This window comes from Acinonyx jubatus, chromosome A1 (genome assembly GCF_027475565.1).
Source record: "Acinonyx jubatus isolate Ajub_Pintada_27869175 chromosome A1, VMU_Ajub_asm_v1.0, whole genome shotgun sequence".
Classification (NCBI taxonomy): Eukaryota; Metazoa; Chordata; class Mammalia; order Carnivora; family Felidae; genus Acinonyx; species Acinonyx jubatus.
Window position 1 is genome coordinate 137,802,441 of NC_069380.1, and position 19,596 is coordinate 137,822,036.

Sequence of the window (19,596 nt, forward strand, 5' to 3'; positions counted from 1 at the left end):
AGGAGATAATATTACCTAACCGAAATCCTATTTACAATCTGTTGAATTCTTCACAACAAATTCCATTAAGCCTGTGAGATCTAGGCATGTCTACTTATTAGGACAGTCAATCACAAGTAAATTCAGTTTTAAATTAGCAGTCCTTTGGATCATATTCATGCATCCATTAATTCATTATAATTTGATGAACATTATTCAATGAACATTTACTGGCAAGCTATTGTGCTAGTCTTTGGGGAATATAATAAGGAGCAAAAGCCCAGAAAAGTCTCTCTGAACTCAAAGATCTCAGTCCATCAGGGGGTCAAGATTAGGTAGCCAGCAATTATTTATAATATAGAGTGCTGGGGCACCTGGGTGGCTCAGTCAGTTGGGCATCCGACTTTGGCTCAGGTCACGATCTCACGGTTTGTGAGTTTGAGCCCCGCGTCAGGCTCTGTGCTGACAGCTCAGGGCCTGGAGCCTGCTTTGGATTCTGTGTCTCCCTCTCTCTCTGCCCCTCCCCTGCTCATGCTGTCTCTCTCTCTCTCTCCATAATGAATAAACGTTAAAAAAAATTTATAATATAGTGTTATGCATAAAATTTGACCATCTATTTGCACAACAGTATGTAAGAATCTATATAGTTCTTATAGAGAACAAACTGATGGTTACCAGAGGGCAGATGGGTGGAGGGATGTGTTAAAAGGTGGCAGGGATTAAGGAGGGTACTTGTGATGAGCACCAGGTGTTGTATGGAAGTGTTGAATCACTATATTGTACACGTGAAACTAATACTACACTGTATGTCAACTAATTGGAATTTAAATAAAAACTTTAAAAAAAGTAAATGAAATTGGAGAGTTTCTCTTTTTTTTACCTTGTCCAAATTTCATTTTTTCCAACACCTATTTGCTTAGTTCCTATACTAAGTCATCTAAACAAGGCGCATCTGCAAGTCAAAGGGAGTGCTACTAATAAATTTGCTGGATTAAGGACTGCCCTGGCCCACCTGGGATGCATAATCACCCTAGGTCTGGGAAATGTAAATAGGTCTTCCTAATTTCCTTACTCCCAGAAAGCACTATTCTTTAGAGTGTGACCATTAAAAAGTGTAAGAGAACAGATTATGTTCATGATACGAAGCAGGCTGATGAAATCTGTAAGGCCTTGTTTTTCCTTCAAACTTTGTGTATCCTAGAATGTCAGATCCACAATTTCCATGACATTTTGATATGCAAAAGAGGGAAAAAGATTTTCTCTTCAATGGTTGGCTTGTAATAAGGTTATAGAGTTTACATTTTTCTAATCTGCCAGGTTGTTGGATTTCTGTCAGGTACTACAAAACCAGGTACAGAAGAGTCCTAAATTAAAGAGGTTCAAATAAAGTTCCAACAGCAGCCTACAGAATGCCAGCAGAGACCTGCAGCATCCTAGGCCCAGATGAAGGTAGCAAGAAGTTGGCTGGCATATCGGCACTCCATAGTTCTCAAATTAGCATTGACACTGTGTGAAATATCTAAAGGAAAGAAAATTCAGTATTTCTGTAAACAGTGTTTACGATTTAGAAATTTGTTTATATTGCAGGCAACAGAAGCAGCAGTTCAGAACCCATTTTTTATTTCATGCTCACTTAGCAGGGGAACCATGAGCCCTCTGAGGAAGGAGAGAAATGGCTAGGGTTGGAAATGCCTGCCTAGAGCTAAGAAACCTGAGGAGCAGATAATTTCTGTGAAATAGGAAATAGGGAAGATCCTGTATTTCTGCTCTAATTCTTGAGGTTAGAAACCAGGAGGATAAAGGGTTTGCTTGACTTTCCTGTGTGTGTGTGTGTGTGTGTGTGTGTGTGTGTGTGTGTGTGTGTGAGAGAGAGAGAGAGAGAGAGAGAGAGAGAGAGAGAGAGAGAGACAATTTCTGTTTTACCAGATCTATTCTCCCAGAATGATGAAAAGCACTCTTGAGGCTATCTTCAGAAAAATGGGGAAAATGTATCCTATTCTAAAGCCAGTTTTTGAGACAAAGAAGGACCCTAGGAGGTTACAGTGGATTAGGTATAAAGTTAGGAAAGGAAAATCCTTGGAATTATTAAGGTTTGTTGTAGGAAGGATGGCCCTGGGGAGACTCTGGTTAGGGGCTTAATGATAGTAATCCCTGTTTGGTTGTTGACTCTGGTTATCACAGAATTATCATCTTCTGTATTGTACTTCCATTTCTGCTTATACTGTCCCCAACTGGTCTGAGGCAGGGACACTGGGGGAAAAAGCAAAGGGTAACAGAGACTTAGTTATATTCGTTTTATAGAAATGTGTGCGGCCTCTTCCCAGATCATTTCAAAATCTGCTGCTTAACGATGAAGACGACATTCTCTTCAGCTTTCTTGGGTTAAAGTTGATTCCACCAGATAAAGCACATTAGTTTACACTAACAAGCAAAGATTTATTTTAGTACTTGATTTTAGAAAACTAACCAAATCATGCCTGCAGGAAGGAAAAAAGTACCATTTTTCCTTTTATATGACACTTAAAAATCTACCCAAAGTATAATACAGATTTAGAAAATGGAATTGTGAGAAAAGGTGTCATTTAAAAAATTCTCCTAGAATCAACTATGCTTAAAAATGGAGTGCTATAAACAAACCAACAGAAAATAAGTGTTGGTGAGGATGTGGGGAAATTGGAACCCTTGTATGTTGCTTGTGGACATGTAAATGACTCAGTTGCTGTGGAAAACGGTTTGGCTGTTCCTCAAAAACTTCAACATATAATTACCATATGATGCAGCAATTCCACTCCTAGGTATACATCCAAAAGAACTAAAACCAGGTTAAAATATATGTATAGACATGCTCACAGCAGCACTACTTCCAAAAAAGGGAAACCGAATGTCCTTCAGGGCAAGGTCCTTAAAAGCATTATGCTAAATGAAAGATGTCAGACACAAAAGGTTATATATTATATGATTCCATTTATATGATACATTCAGAACAGGCAAATTCATACAGACAGGAAGTAGACCGAGGGGAGCAATTGTTGAATGGGTGTGGAGTTTCTTTTTGGGTAATGAAAGTTGTTTTGGAACTACACAGAGGTGGTGGTTGCTCACCACTGTGAGTGTACTAAATGCCACTGAATTGTTCACTGTAGAATGGTTATTTGAATGTACATGAATGAAAATACAAAACAAGGAGTGCTTTCTCAGTAGCTTTGGGCACTTTCCTCACAACTAAGAAATGGGTGTTGGTCTGCACGTACCTGGAAGACAAGGTTGATGTTGCTGAGGCGCCATGTTTGGCTCTGAGGGTACGGGTATTTCCTCAGAAACATACTTTACAAGCTCTTTCCCCAGATATGTTACCTGTACACAAGTAAGCACAGAATTCAAAAATTCTACATTTCAAAAGAAGCAAATACACGTCTCTCTTGCAAATTGTAACTTTGGTAAAGTATTGACTGTTGTCTATCACAGACTGGCAAACCATAGTCCATGGACAAATCTGGCCTGCCCCCTTTGTTTGTAAGTAAAGTTTTATTAGAACACAAAGATACCCATTCATTTACTTACTATCAATGGATGCTTTTATGCTACACCATCATTGAATATTGGTGACAAAGACCATACGCCCATGAAGCCTGAAATCTTTATTATTTGGCCCTTTAGAGAAGAAATTTGTTACCCCTGCTTTTTATCATTAATTCTCTTTCCATTCACTTAGTAAACAACCATTAAACCAGCATGGACTACTTTATAGTGTTAAAGAAGTAGCGTTGTACTAATAAAATTAAACCACAAAAGTTAATAGTACTTTTCAAGAAATAAGACATTTAACTGTTCAGATTAATATCATTTCAGGACTATGCATCCAATTTTTTTGGGTTTTTCTGTTTTGTTTGTGAACTTAGCTATTGTTTATCAGCCTTGAAGGTCAGATCTTAGAGATCCCTGCACACAAATGGGCTAGGCTGAGGCACACTGGCGAACATTTGCCACAGGGTCCTTGGGTTCTCCACTCTTTGTTCCAGGGCAGCCTAATAATACGCCTCAGAAGCTAGGCTCACTGTGGCTAAACCATCCAGTCTCAACTCGAACATCCCTTCCTCCAGGATGCTTTCTTAGAACTTCTAGAAACTTAGGCAATAACCTTCCTCTAGACCCCCATAATTTCTGCGCTTATTTTTCTGTCAAGGAACTTATCTCATTTAAATGAAATTATGTGTTAAGAGGTCTGCTTCCATTAACATAAACTCCTTGAAGACAAGGTCTGTGTCATATTCATTTTTATACTCTTAGCACTTTGCATACTGCCTGACAATCCTGGGGGGAAAACCTCTGCAGTCTGAGCTCTTAAGCAAGATTCTCACATTCTTTGAGCCTCTGTTTGTGCATTTGTAAAACGAGTACCTCCAAGCTTATCAGGCTGTTGTGAGGATTAGAATACATGAAAAGCATTTGGCATACTGTCGAGCATGTCCTGAGTGCTCAATAAAAGCTGTTATTTAACAGAATGGGGCAGACATAAGGAATCTGGAAGGTTTAGGCACCCTCTGGGCTCAATCCCATGACCAAACAAACTTGGTAATGGAAATGGAACAGATCTGTCTGACCCACTGTGCTAACCCATCCCCACCTGCCACAGGAGAGATGAGGCCTCTGAATGCCATCTGTCAGTTCTCCCAACAACTAACAATTAGAAACAACAGATTTTGTTCACGTTGTGCCTTGATAATATCCAAAATACCTTACAGGCCCGTCAATATGCAGGCTCAGTATATTCTCACCTGTACTTCAGATTTAAAGCAGATTTTTATCAGTTAGTACTGGGTAATATAAAGTGGTAAAATTGTACCTTAGTAGCCTTAGAAGTCATGAGTCCACATAGGTCTTAAACATAGCACTAGGGGTAATTCAGACATAGAACACAGCTTTCAGAAAATCCACGGAGTTAAAGATCTAGTTTCTTCAAGGTGGGGGTAATTTATTGAATGAGGATAATAATATATAGACCTCAAACTGAACAGGCACTAGTCACTCCTGGAAACTGTCCATTTCATAATAGTGTCTGCGCTCTAGTTGTCTAAAGCATAAGAGCCAACAGTCATCATATTTGCATATAACTCAAACTCTGAATCCTAAACTAAATCTTGAATCCAAATCTAGCTCGTATGCCTGCTCTGATAGAGGCATGTAAGATGAGCTGTTGGTGAGGTTTTTAGGGTCTTGGACTAGATAGCTGCCAGCAATCTTGACAACTTTACCACTCAAAACCCATTGTGATGAGGGGCAGCTGGTAGGATGCCACCTCCCCCCAGAGGAGAACAGTAATAAAGCTGGAGTTAGGGTAAGATGCGTGCTGTGAGGGTTATCTGCAGGTTGTGGTGGTCCTGCTTTTCTAAAATGTATAACTACAGGAGTGCTTCATCCGAAGGCCACTGATGCTCTCCTTGAGGCTTTTAGGTAGAAGGTCCATTATTCTTCAGAAATTAGTTCATTGTGATTTCCTAATATTATACTTGGGAAAGAAATGGTGTGCATTTGTGTGTGTGTGTGTGTGTGTGTGTGTGTGTGTGTGTGTGTGAGGTAGATGCATGATTCAGTTAGCCACTATTCTGGAAATGTAGTTAATCAGCCAAGTGAAATTATTAATTAAGTTTATTTTGGTATGGTCTCTGAAGAAGTACAATCTCAATTGTCATTAACTGCAGTAACAAATGTTTCTCTATACCTTATGTTCTAACGCATCAAGAGAAAAGATAAAACATAACCTGCCTTTGAACATTAAAGAGGTGTCCAAGAATTTACTTCCCTGCTGGGGCTCTATTTTATTTGAAAGTACCAGTCCATTTTTCATATGTCTTCAGGAAAACCATTTGTTGGTACTGACTAATGGGAATCTGTTCATGGATGATCAAATGACTGTTTTACTTCCATTTCAAGTTTTATGAAGCAAGTCTAAACAAATTTACACTATCCCAAAAGGAAGAAAGAGGAAAGGAAAATTGTTTTTGTTGGAGGATGGGAGAGGGAGCAGAAAAGAGCAAAGAAACAGAAGAAAACTGTAGGTTTTTCTTTTAGGTTCACTGTAACACCAAGACATATTTGGCTAAAAAATTAAAATAATTCTCAAATATCCGAGAAGGGAGGATAAAAGTATAATAACTGCCACAAAAGACAGATCCTGGGGAAATATGATGGAAGTGAGGTTCACTTTCACACGGCCCCCCTCTTCCCAATCCCCATCCTAGAGCCTTCTCCACTTCCTTCTCCACTTCCTCCAGGCAGTCTATGTAGCTCCAGGCAAGAGAAGGGCAGTAGGCCTTTCATATTATTTACAGTCTTCAGGATTCACACCTCTTGGATATTTGTATTTTGAAAGGGCCCACGTCTCCAGAGTAGAAGCAGGACTCACAGAAGTTTAAGTTAATTAAGACACTTTGGGAATGATTAATTGACTCAATGAGGCTGGCTGGCTGTCCAGATCAACAATTCCCATCACTTTCTATACTCCTACCTCAACCTTTCCCTACCTTGATATTCCTAATCATGGTGGTGGGAGGAATTATTTTAGAAAGTATGTAGGGTGAGGGGTAACCACAGAGAAAAGTTAATACTAGATCCAAAACAGTGAATTTATAAGGGTCGAAACTCAGAGAGTGAGTCATTTGGATGGAAAGTATGTTTGCCCAAGAGAGCGGTCACTGCTCCTTCAGTCACTGCCCAAAATGGCAGTGTATTCTTCATCTGCAAAGATCCAGTCCTGAGCATTCACAAAATGAATGGTCACTGCCATTCTTACAATTTCCTACCACAACTGTATCACAGAAAGGCATTTTTTTCTGCTAGAAGTGAGCAATTTTTGCTGCACAAGAATGAGGCTTTGCATAAATCCACAAAGGCAGCTAGGTAACACTGTGTGCTCTTTTCAGTTCACGGCAACTGGTTTCCAATGAAAGGAATGTGGGCTCCCTTGTGTTGTAAATGTAGAAAATAATGTCCTTTTGTCCTTACTTGTTGTAAATGTGGAAAATAATATACAGGGAACCAAAAGACCAGATTCTAATCCTAGTTCTGGCACTTACTGGCCTTGGGGGTAATCAACTCACTTAATCTCCTATAACTCTGGTTTTACATCCATAGATAGAGAAAATAGTTAATGTTCTTGCCTCATGGGGTTGTTGTGAAAGAATACATGTAAAAGCCTTTATAAATCACACATAATTATCCAAGTCCTAGAATTTCCACATTGGAAGGGTCTTTAGAGACCATTTAGCACTACTACTTATTTCATACATAAGAAAAATGACGTTCAGAAAGGTTAAGTGACTTGATCCAGATCAGTGATTCTCACTCTAGGCTGCATATTACAATTACCTGGAAAGCTTTTTCAAATATTGTCACCTGGTCTTCAGTCAAGACTATTAGATCAGAAGGTATGGAGCTGGGGTCCTCCAGGCATTAGCAGTTTTTAAAAGCTCCTCAAGTGATTCCAATGTGTAGGCAGGATCGAAAAACATTCCCAGATCATGTAACTTATCATGAGTGGAACCGGGAACCAGCCTGGTCTCCTGTCTCCCTCCCAGAGATCACTCTGCCATATCAGGATGATACCTAATAGTCAGGAGACTGCAGGAGTGAGAGGGATCAGTGATGCCCAGTGGGAGTAAGCATCAGAATTCCCTGTATAGCAGCCCAGATGCTTGGGTAGGAAGTATGAGTCATCTCTGTGTCTAGTGGCTGTTGTCATTCTGTCTGAGGCAGGATAAGACCTAGTTTTCTGGCATTTCTTGCCTGACAAGCAACCACTCCGGGACCTATAGCCACACCAGCATTCTCAGAATGAGTCAGGAGAAATGTTCACATTGACCAATGTAGCCAAAACGCCCTATCACTCAGAAGCAACTGTGAATTCAGGAGTTACTTCAAGATAAGAGGAGGCAAAGGTTTCTGTGTTAAGTTTTAAAAGAGGGTTTTAAACACTGCAAAAATTTTTACTGGGGTAGTGTTTCTCAGCTTGGGGTATTTATTAAAAGTACATGAGCACCCTGTGGTAATTTTTAAGACTATTTTTGAATATTAAAAAAAATCTAAGCCTACTTAGATAATCTGTACAAATATCTTATACCCAATAATTCTTCTAATTTTAGCACCCACATTCGCCTTTGACTTCACTATCACCTTGGTGTTAAACCATATGACTAACTGACATGTCCAATGAGAAAAGACCATAGGCAATGTGATATATAAATGAGGCTTAAGTACAGAGTGAGGGCCAAATGATGTCACAGCCAGCTATTCAAAAGCAGAAAATGCAGTAGTTCCAATAAAGAAAAAGAGTGGGAGAACTGAGTCATCACTGGGCACACTGTAGCAGAGGCATGTCGAGCTCAAAAAAACTAAACTATAGAAATCAGAACCATATTCAGGCTGTAAGCATAGACTATTTCAACAAAATGATAAAATCTATCACAAGTTTGAGAAACTTTTTAATAAAAAGGGATTTCCAAGGGTAAAATGTTAATTACTAACATGCAAATATGACTTATGAATCCACAGAAAGGACTGGGCAGGGTAAATTGAAAGCAGGTGGCCTGGTGAGTCCAGGGGTGGGAAATAAACAACTAGAAAAAACTTTTAAGAAAAAACCCATAAAGACTATAAAGTAGAAAAAAAATCCAAGATGTATTGATGTAAGTGAGGAAACTACAACACAATTTTGGAAGCACCTGACACAAAGGTCTAGAACACTGGAAAGCAATTTAGGGATGCAGAAGGAGAGGAGAAACTAGGAGGGAGGGTGGGCAGAGCTAAGTGGGACAAAAAAGGAGAGACGAAACTGGGCCTTTTATTACTAGTACACTGAGGCTTACTGTAATGGCTAGTGGAGGCTGAAGGCATCTGCAATTCTGTTTAACAGTAATGGTGGATGTCTGATGATTCACACTTTCCTGGGTGAATCATTCCAAGACTCTTCCCTGAAGTGTGACAATGGATATCTGGAGGTGGCTGATCTTGGCCATCAAAGGTGTCAGTCATTAATTGTCTTCAACTGGTGGTTAAACTGGGCTTAGAACTCAGAAGACAGAACTGAGGGGAAGATTACTAAGTCTGGGAAGTCAGAATGAAAACAAGTATTTCTTTTTGGGGGTTTAGCAATTGATGGATAAGACTGAGTTCAAACAAAAGTGCAGCATAACCTCTGTGGGTCTTAGGCTGCTTGCTCCTTCCTGTGGTCTTGGGGAAGATTTTCCTTCACTGCACCAGAATACTAACATATTAATTATCAATGCATCAGAGGTCCCAAATTTTCTCTAGGGAGTCACAAAGACCTGAAATCACCTGGGGGAATCCTAGGGGGGAATCAGGGCATTTGAATTTCTGAGACTAGGTGAGGAACAAGGATGGAGAGGCTCAGTCAGCTGTCCAAGTCTGCCCCTGGGGAATTCTGTTAAACAAGAGTTGTAGGGGAAAGCACGTAGCATATTGTATTAAGGATATATGAGGACATAAACGAGCTTGGAGAAGTTCAGATTTCTTAAAAATAACAGTTTTATCATAAAAATGTACATTTCTATTTGAATATGAAGTTACAGATAAATTAAGAATGACCCACCTTACTCCAAGCATAATTCCAAGTCACGTAACTGTCGTCTCCTAGAAGATCCTTGAGCCAGGTGACTGGATTTTGATAAATCTGACCATTTTCTACCTTAATTTTACCACTCAATAAAACACTGGCTTTGTGAGTAGTCTCCTGAAGTGAAAAATATAAGAAAAATTAAGGAGGAAAAATACCTGAAATATGTGAACATCTGCTTTTGGCCAGGATGAAGTAAGAGGAAGCAGATTTGTCCTAACACGAACAAAAAATAGACAACATATATAAAGCGATAGTTTGTAAGATACCAAACAACATCAGGCAACAAAGTACAGTGATCCCTGAGAAGCGAGAAATTAATGAGGTGAGCCTTCCAAGTGTCCCAGCCATTGACTTGAAAGAATTTCCAAGTCATGGTACAGGGAGAGGGGATCCAGGCAAAGCCTGTGGACTCCCTGAGGTGAAGAGGCAGAGCAGAGTATAGGAAGGCAAAGTGCCCAGAGTCTGTAGGACAGAGTACTGAAGAAGAGAGAAATACAAAGAGAGAGAGCTCTGTAGATCTTCAGAGGGTCCTCTTTGAGTATTCAGCTGAGTAGTGATTAGAGGTAATGACACCTGGCATTCAGAAAGGGCAAAAATAGTGCCTGTTTCCAACAGAAAACCTCACAACTGGTGGGGCACTGGTAAGGTACACAGAAGAAACTTACTTAAGTAGTGAGAAATAATTAGCCCTAGACTGAAAACATGCTCCAATCCTGCCTACTACATCTTAACAGCAAGACTTAAAAGGATCAAATTGTTTCCAAGGAACTTACCTGTATTTTGGAACAAATATATAAAATGTTTATAAGACTACAAAAATATCCAGCATCCAACAAGGTAGATTTCACAATGTGTGGGATTCAATAACAAATTAACAGGCCTGCAAATAAGTAGGAAAATGCAACCCATACAGAAGAGACAAAGCAATCAACTGAAAATGACCAAGACTGATAAGAATGTTATAATCAGCAGATAAAGACATTAAGTAGTTATTATAATCATATTCCACATGTTCAAAAAGTTATGTGGAGGCAGGGAAAATATTTTTTAAAAGACTCAACTCAAAGTTCTAGAGATGCAATTACAATGTGTGAGATGAAGAGTACGAGATGGGAATAGCATGTCTAATAATAGATTAGACATTGCAAACAAAAAGATTGGAAAATTCAAAGATAAAGCAATAGGAACTGCATAAAAATGAAACACCAAGAAAAGAGAACTTAAAAAATGAACAGATAATCAGTGAATTGTGGAATGATTTCAACCAATCTGTGTGTAATAAGAGGTTAAAAAAGGAGGGGAGGGAAGAAAAAACACTTGAAGAAATAAATTGGCTGAAATTCTTCCACATCTGAGATTCAAATTTGGAACCCAGAGACTCAAGAAATCCAATAAACCCTAAGTATAAGAAACATGAAAAAAATTATGCTAATGCATCTCATAATCAAAATTGTTTAAATCCAGAGATGAAGAGAAAGTAACTAAAAGCAGCCAGAAAGAGCAAAAAGACACGTTTTGTACATAGGGACAAAGTTAAGGACAACAGTGTATTACTTGTTGAAAACAATGCAATCAAGAACACAGACAAGCAACATCTTTAAAGTACTCAAAGAAAAAAACCATTCCAACCTAGAAATCTGTATCTAGCAAAAATATCTTTCAAAAATGAAGGTAAAATAAACTTTTTCACACATGCAAAAGTCAAAAGGATTCATTATCAGTAGAAGACCTTCAATACAAGAAATGTTAAAGGTAGTCCTCCAAGAGAAGAAAATGATAGCAAATGGAAATCAGGATCTACACAAAGAAAAGAAAAACAGTAACAGTAATTACATAAGAAAGATATTTTTCTTTTTATTTAAATCTCAAGATAATTAGCTGCTTAAACAAAAATAATGATGCAGTATGGAATTTATAACATTGGGTAAAATATATAATACAAAGGTCAGGAGTAGAAAAATGGAAGCATACTACTTTGCAGTTCTTATAGTATACATAAAGTGGTACAATATCACTTAAAGGCAGACTGGGGGAAGTTAAAAATATGTACTATAAACTCTAAAGCCACAACTGAGTAAAAAGAGTTGTAGCTAATAAACTAACAAAGGAGATAGAACACACACAAAAAAAAAATGAAAAAGGGAACAAAGAAGAGATGAGAGAAATAGAAAACAGATGTCATGTGATAAATTTAAACCTAACTATATCAGAAGTCTCACCAAATATAAATATTCTAGAATCAACTTCTGGCATGACAATGTGAGGATCCACTCCCAGGTGAAAAAGCATTTAAAAATCGTTTAAATCTCTGAAAATGGTCATAAAGGCATGCAGCAAATAGACATCTATTCAGCTAAATCTATGACAATTAGGTTAAAAAAAAAAAAAAGGGAGCCTGTGGTATGTGAACCAAGATTGCTTCCTTCTTCCCTTCCCAGTTCAGTGAGGTGCAGATTCTACTCCAGAATGTGTAGCCACAAACACAGGGCTCCCTCTCCCTACAGCCCCTAGTCAGAGGGCCACCTTCTTGTCAAGGGCAGGATATCAACATTTCTCATCCTGCCCTCAGCTATTTGTTGCTAAGGTTAAGTTGAAGGTAAGTGCAGCCAAGAGGCTGGATGCCTGGGTGGCTCAGTCAGTTCAGCATCTGACTTTGGCTCAGGTTATGATCTCATGGATTGTGAGTTCAAGCCCACATCGGGGTCTGTGCTGACATCTCAGAGCCTGGAGCCTGCTTCCAATTCTGTGTCTCACTCTCTCTCTGCCTCTTCCCCACTTGCACTCTATCCCTCTTTCTCAAAAATAAACATTAAAAACATTGTTAAAGAAAAACAAAAATAAAAGAGGCAGGGGATCCCTTCTGCATAGCCTGTACTGGCGAGGTAGGGGCTCCACCTTTGGCATGGTGTCACTATGACTACTGGGACCCTGATCACTCTTGCCTGGCTTAAAAGGTGGTGGTTTCACATCAGGAGAGAGAAGCTGTAAAGGCACGAGGCTACTGTGCCTGCCTCAGCTAAATGCTCAACTACTAAAGCCGGGGTGCCGTTCAAAGAAAAGCTGCTGTGTTCTCACCCAGCTCCTGAGCTAAGGTACAGAGATTTTGCCTGGGAAAAGAAGGAAGCCTTAAAACAGATGGTTCCTAATCTCCTCCAAAGGAAATGACTTCATTTGCAACAGAACATAGAAGTTCAAGCTCAAAGGCACTTTAAAGGCAGTACAGGTTGTGGTAAAAGGCAACTGAAAGTAAATTGGTGGATTCATTGGAGATACAGGCTAAGCTGTATGCTGGCTAGTTTTCAGGAGAAAATTGGGAAAATAGATAGTAGGGCAGAGACTTCTTAAAGTCAGAATAAAACTCCAACACTGACCTCAAAAACTATCCCTTCAAAGCAGCACACATTTGATTGGATTAGTCTGTAGCAATTTATGCTTCAGGTCATTGTTGAAAACAATAGAACAATGAACCAGCAATAAGTGGAGCTTGATGGTTAGGTATGGTCAGGGAAAGAGACACAGAGAGACCTGCCAAGGCCTAAGTCCATGTGATATAATATCAAAAGTTTAACACTATAGTAGGTAAAAATAACCTCACTAAAACAATCTATCCAGTAACTAAATAAGCAGGCACATAACAATAACAAGCCTAAGAGAAGGTGGAAGCCAGTACGCAAATTTGCTATAATCCATGACCCATTTAAAAATATCTAAAATGTCCAGTTCCAACAAAAAATGATGACAGATGTGGGAAAACAGGAAAGTAAGACACATACACCAAAATAAAACAACAGAAAACATCTGTGAGAGTGACCATATGTTGGATTTAACGAAGACTTCAAAACAGCTATTATAAAAATATTGAAAGAACTAAAGGAAACCGTAATTAAACAAGTAAAGGAAGGAATGATGACAATGTCATATCACATAGAAAATATCAATAAAGAGACAGAATTTAAAAAAGAGAACCAAGTAGTAGGTATGGAATTGAAAAGTACAATAACTAAAATGAAAACTTTACTAGAGGGACTTCTAGTACTAGAAGGACAAAAGAAAGGAATAGAAAACATACTGGAAAAAATAATGGCTAAAAACTTGCCAAATTTATTGAAAAACATTAATCTGTACTTTTCGAAGGAGGCTCAGTGACTTCTAAGTAGGATAAACATGAAAAAGTTCATAAACAGAAACATGCTGAAAGTCAAAGACAATGAGAAAATAATGTACAAAAGAGAAAAATGACTCATTACTTACAAGGGGACCCCAAGAAGATTAACAGCCAGCTTCTTACCAGAAACAAGGGAGGCCAGAAGCAGTGGAATAATATATTCAAAGTGTACAAAGAAAAAAAGTGTCAACCAAACATTCTATATCCAGCAAAGCTATCTTTCAAAAATGAAGTTAAATAAAAACATTCCAGAGGAAGATGGCGGTGTAGGAGGACGCTGGGCTCACCGCGTCCTGCTGATCACTTAGATTCCACCTACACCTGCCTAAATAACCCAGAAAATTGCCAGAAGACTAGCAGAATGGATTCTCTGGAGCCAAGCATAGATGAGAGGTCCACGGAAGAGGGTAGGAAGGGCGGAGAGGCGGTGTGCGCTACGTGGACTGGTGGGAGGGAGCCGGGGCGGAGGGGCAGCCCGCTGGCAAAGGAGAGCCCAAGTCTGGCTTGCAAAAGCGGAGGGGCCAGATGGAGTGTGTTCTGACAGCAAGTGGGACTTAACATCTGGAAGGTTATAAGCTAACAGCTCTGCTCGGAGAACGGGAGGGCTGGAGGACAACAGGAGGGAGAGTTGTTGAGCTCCGGACAACAGAGGGCAGCTTGGAGAGGAACAAAGGCGCTAGCCAGTGCCATCTCCCTCGCCCATCCCCCAGCCAAAATCCCAAAGGGAACAAGTTCCTGCCAGGGAACTTGCTTGCACTGTGCAAATACCCAACGCTGTGCTTCTGTGGATCCATCCCTCTGGCGGGTCTGACTTCCTCCCAGTGCCACAGGGCCCCTCCCAAAGCGGATCTCCAAAGGAAAAGCAAGCTGAGCCTGCCCCTCCCACCCCTGTGCACCTTGCCGATCTACCCCAGCTAATACGCCAGATCCCCAGCACCACAAGCCTGGCAGTGTGCAAGTAGCCCAGATGGGCCACACCACCCCACAGTGAATCCTGCCCCTAGGAGAGGTGAAGAGAAAGTACACACAAGTCTGACTGTGGTCCCAGCGGTGGGCTGGGGGGAGACATCAAGTCTGACTGCAGCCCCGCCCACCAACGCCAGTTATTCAAGACAGTACAGGGGAAGTGCCCCGCAGCTCCACCCCACTCCAGGGACTATCCAAAATGACGAAATGGAAGAATTCCCCTCAAAAAAACGTCCAGGAAATAATGACACCTAATGAACTGATCAAAAACGATTTAAACAGTATAACAGAAAGTGAATTGAGAGTAATAGTCATAAAATTAATCTCTGGGCTTGAAAACAGTATAAAGGACAGCAGAGAATCTACAGCTACAGAGACCAAGGGACTAAGGAACAGCCAGGAGGAGCTAAAAAATGCTATTAATGAGCTGCAAACTAAAATGGAGACGACCACGGCTCAGAATGAAGAGGCAGAGGAGAGAATAGGTGAACTAGAAGATAAAATTATGGAAAAAGAAGAAGCTGAGAAAAAGAGAGATAAAAAAATCCAGGAGTATGAGGGGAAAATTAGAGAACTAAGTGATGCACTAAAGAGAAATAATCTACGCATAATTGGTATTCCAGAGGAGGAAGAGAGAGGGAAAGGTGCTGAAGGGGTACTTGAAGAAATAATAGCTGAGAACTTCCCTGATCTGGGGAAGGAAAAAGGCATTGAAATCCAAGAGGCACAGAGAACTCCCTTCAGACGGAACTTGAATCGATCTTCTGCATGACATATCATAGTGAAACTGGCAAAATACAAGGATAAAGAGAAAATTCTGAAAGCAGCTAGGGATAAACCTGCTCTAACATATAAAGGGAGACCTATAAGACTCGTGACTGATCTCTTGACTGAAACTTGGCAGGCCAGAAAGGAATGGCAGGAGATCTTCAATGTGAGGAACAGAAAAAATATGCAGCCAAGAATCCTTTATCTAGCAAGTCTGTCATTTAAAATAGAAGGAGAGATAAAGGTCTTCCCAAACAAACAAAAACTGAAGGAATTCATCACCACTAAACCAGCCCTACAAGAGATCCTAAGGGGGATCCTGTGAGACAAAGTACCAGAGACATCGCTACAAGCATGAAACCTATGGACATCACAATGACTCCAAACCCATATCTTTCTATAATAACACTGAATGTAAATGGACTAAATGCGCCAACCAAAAGACATAAGGTATCAGAATGGATAAAAAAACAAGACCCATCTATTTGCTGTCTACAAGAGACTCATTTTAGACCTGAGGACACCTTTAGATTGAGAGTGAGGGGATGGAGAACTATTTATCATGCCACTGGAAGTCAAAAGAAAGCTGGAGTAGCCATACTTATATCAGACAAACTAGACTTTAAATTAAAGGCTGTAACAAGAGATGAACAAGGGCATTATATAATAATCACAGGGTCTATCCATCAGGAAGAGCTAACAATAATAAATGTCTATGTGCTGAATACGGGAGCCCCCAAATGTATAAAACAATTACTCACAAACATAAGCAACCTTATTGATAAGAAGGTGGTAATTGCAGGGGACTTTAACACTCCACTTACAGAAATGAATAGATCATCTAGACACACGGTCAATAAAGAAACAAGGGCGCTGAATGATACATTGGATCAGATGGACTTGACAGATATATTTAGAACTCTGCATCCCAAAGCAACAGAATATACTTTCTTCTCGAGTGCACATGGAACATTCTCCAAGATAGATCACATACTGGGTCACAAAACAGCCCTTCATAAGTATACAAGAATTGAAATCATACCATGCATACTTTCAGACCACAATGCTATGAAGCTTGAAATCAACCACAGGAAAAAGTCTGGAAAACCTCCAAAAGCATGGAGGTTAAAGAACACCCTACTAAATAATGAGTGGGTCAACCAGGCAATTAGAGAAGAAATTAAAAAATATATGGAGGGGCGCCTGGGTGGCGCAGTCGGTTGAGTGTCCGACTTCAGCCAGGTCACAATCTTGCGGTCCGTGAGTTCAAGCCCTGTGTCAGGCTCTGGGCTGATGGCTCAGAGCCTGGAGCCTGTTTCCGATTCTGTGTCTCCCTCTCTCTCTGCCCCTCCCCCGTTCATGCTCTGTCTCTCTCTGTCCCCAAAATAAATAAATGTTGAAAAAAAAATTTTTTTTAAAAATAAAAAATATATGGAAACAAACAAAAACGAAAATACAACAATCCAAACGCTTTGGGATGCAGCAAAGGCAGTCCTGAGAGGAAAATACATTGCAATCCAGGCCTATCTCAAGAAACAAGAAAAATCCCAAATACAAAATCTAACAGCACACCTAAAGGAAACAGAAGCAGAACAGCAAAGACAGCCTAAACCTAGCAGAAGAAGAGAAATAATAAAGATCAGAGCAGAAATAAACAATATAGAATCTAAAAAAACTGTAGAGCAGATCAACGAAACCAAGAGTTGGTTTTATGAAAAAATAAACAAAATTGATAAACCTCTAGCCAGGCTTCTCAAAAAGAAAAGGGAGATGACCCAAATAGATAAAATCATGAATGAAAATGGAATTATTACAACCAATTCCTCAGAGATACAAGCAAATATCAGGGAATACTATGAAAAATTATATGCCAACAAACTGGACAACCTGGAAGAAATGGACAAATTCTTAAACACCCACACCCTTCCAAAACTCAATCAGGAGGAAACAGAAAGCTTGAACAGACCCATAACCAGCTAAGAAATTGAATCAGTCATCAAAAATCTCCCAACAAATCAGAGTCCAGGACCAGATGGCTTCCCAGGGGAGTTCTACCAGACGTTTAAAGCAGAGATAATACCTATCCTTCTCAAGCTACTCCAAAAAATAGAAAGGGAAGGAAAACTTCCAGACTCATTCTATGAAGCCAGTATTACTTTGATTCCCAAACCAGAGACCCATTAAAAAAAGAGAACTACAAGCCAATATCCCTGATGAATATGGATGCAAAAATTCTCAATAAGATACTAGCAAATCGAATTCAACAGCATATGAAAAGAATTATTCACCATGATCAAGTGGCATTCACTCCTGGGATGCAGGAATGGTTCAACATTCGCAAATCAATCAATGTGATACATCACATTAATAAAAGAAAAGATAAGAACCCTATGATCCTGTCAATCAATGCAGAAAAGGCATTTGACAAAATTCAGCAACCTTTCTTAATAAAAACCCTCGAGAAAGTCGGGATAGAAGGAACATACTTAAACATCATGAAAGCCATTTATGAAAAGCCCACAGCTAACATCATCCTCAATGGGGAAAAACTGAGAGCTTTTTCCCTGAGATCAGGAACACAACAGGGATGTCCACGCTCACCGCTGTTGTTTAACATAGTGTTGGAAGTTATAGCATCAGCAATCAGACAACAAAAGGAAATCAAAGGCATCGAAATTGGCAAAGATGAAGTCAAGCTTTCACTTTTTGCAGATGACATGATATTATACATGGAAAACCCGACAGACTCCACCAAAAGTCTGCTAGAACTGATACATGAATTCAGCAAAGTTGCAGGATACAAAATCAATGTACAGAAATCAGTTGCATTCTTATACACTAATAATGAAACAAGAGAAAGACAAATAAACTGATCCCATTCACAACTGCACCAAGAAGCATAAAATACCTAGGGATAAATCTAACCAAAGATGTAAAAGATCTGTATGCTGAAAACTATAGAAAGCTTATGAAGGAAATTGAAGAAGATATAAAGAAATGGAAAAACATTCCATGCTCATGGGTTGGAAGAATAAATATTGTCAAAATGTCAACACTACCCAAAGCTATTTACACATTCAATGCAATCCCAATCAAAATTGTACCAGCATTCTTCTCAAAACTAGAACAAGCAATCCTAAAATTCATATGGAACCACAAAAGGCCCCGAATAGCCAAAGTAATTCTGAAGAAGAAGACCAAAGCAGGAGGCATCACAATCCCAGACATTAGCCTCTACTACAAAGCTGTCATCATCAAGACAGCATGGTATTGGCACAAAAACAGACACATAGACCAATGGAATAGAATTGAAACCCCAGAACTAGACCCACAAACGTATGGCCAACTAATCTTTGACAAAGCAGGAAAGAATATCCAATGGAAAAAAGTCTGTTTAACAAATGGTGCTGGGAGAACTGGACAGCAACATGCAGAAGGATGAAACTAGACCACTTTCTTACACCATTCACAAAAATAAACTCAAAATGGATAAAGGACCTGAATGTGAAACAGGAAACCATCAAAACCCTAGAGGAGAAAGCAGGAAAAGACCTCTCTGACCTCAGCCGTAGCAATTTCTTACTTGACACATCCCCAAAGGCAAGGGAATTAAAAGCAAAAATGAACTACTGGGACCTTATGAAGATAAAAAGCTTCTGCGCAACCAACAAAACTAAAAGGCAACCACCGGAATGGGAAAAGATATTTGCAAATGACATATCGGACAAAGGGCTAGTATCCAAAATCTATAAAGAGCTCACCAAACTCCACACCTGAAAAACAAATAACCCGGTGAAGAAATGGGTAGAAAACATGAATAGACACTTCTCTAAAGAAGACATCCGGATGGCCAACAGGCACAAGAAAAGATGCTCAACGTCGCTCCTCATCAGGGAAATACAAATCAAAACCACATTCAGATATCACCTCACGCCAGTCAGAGTGGCCAAAATGAACAAATCAGGAGACTATAGATGCTGGAGAGGATGTGGAGAAACGGGAACCCTCTTGCACTGGTGGTGAGAATGCAAATTGGTGCAGCCACTTTGGAAAACAGTGTGGAGGTTCCTCAAAAAATTAAAAATAG

At 39.7% G+C, this 19,596-nt stretch overlaps 1 protein-coding gene across 1 annotated transcript in view; it reads right to left on the reverse strand.

The window, feature by feature from the left end:
• Positions 1-19,596, reverse strand: part of ANKRD31 (ankyrin repeat domain 31) — a 135,181-nt gene that overhangs the window by 4,054 nt on the left and 111,531 nt on the right. The window contains 2 exon segments of the mRNA XM_053224024.1: positions 3,231-3,333; positions 9,584-9,724. Coding sequence (XP_053079999.1) covers positions 3,231-3,333; positions 9,584-9,724 — 244 coding nt within the window.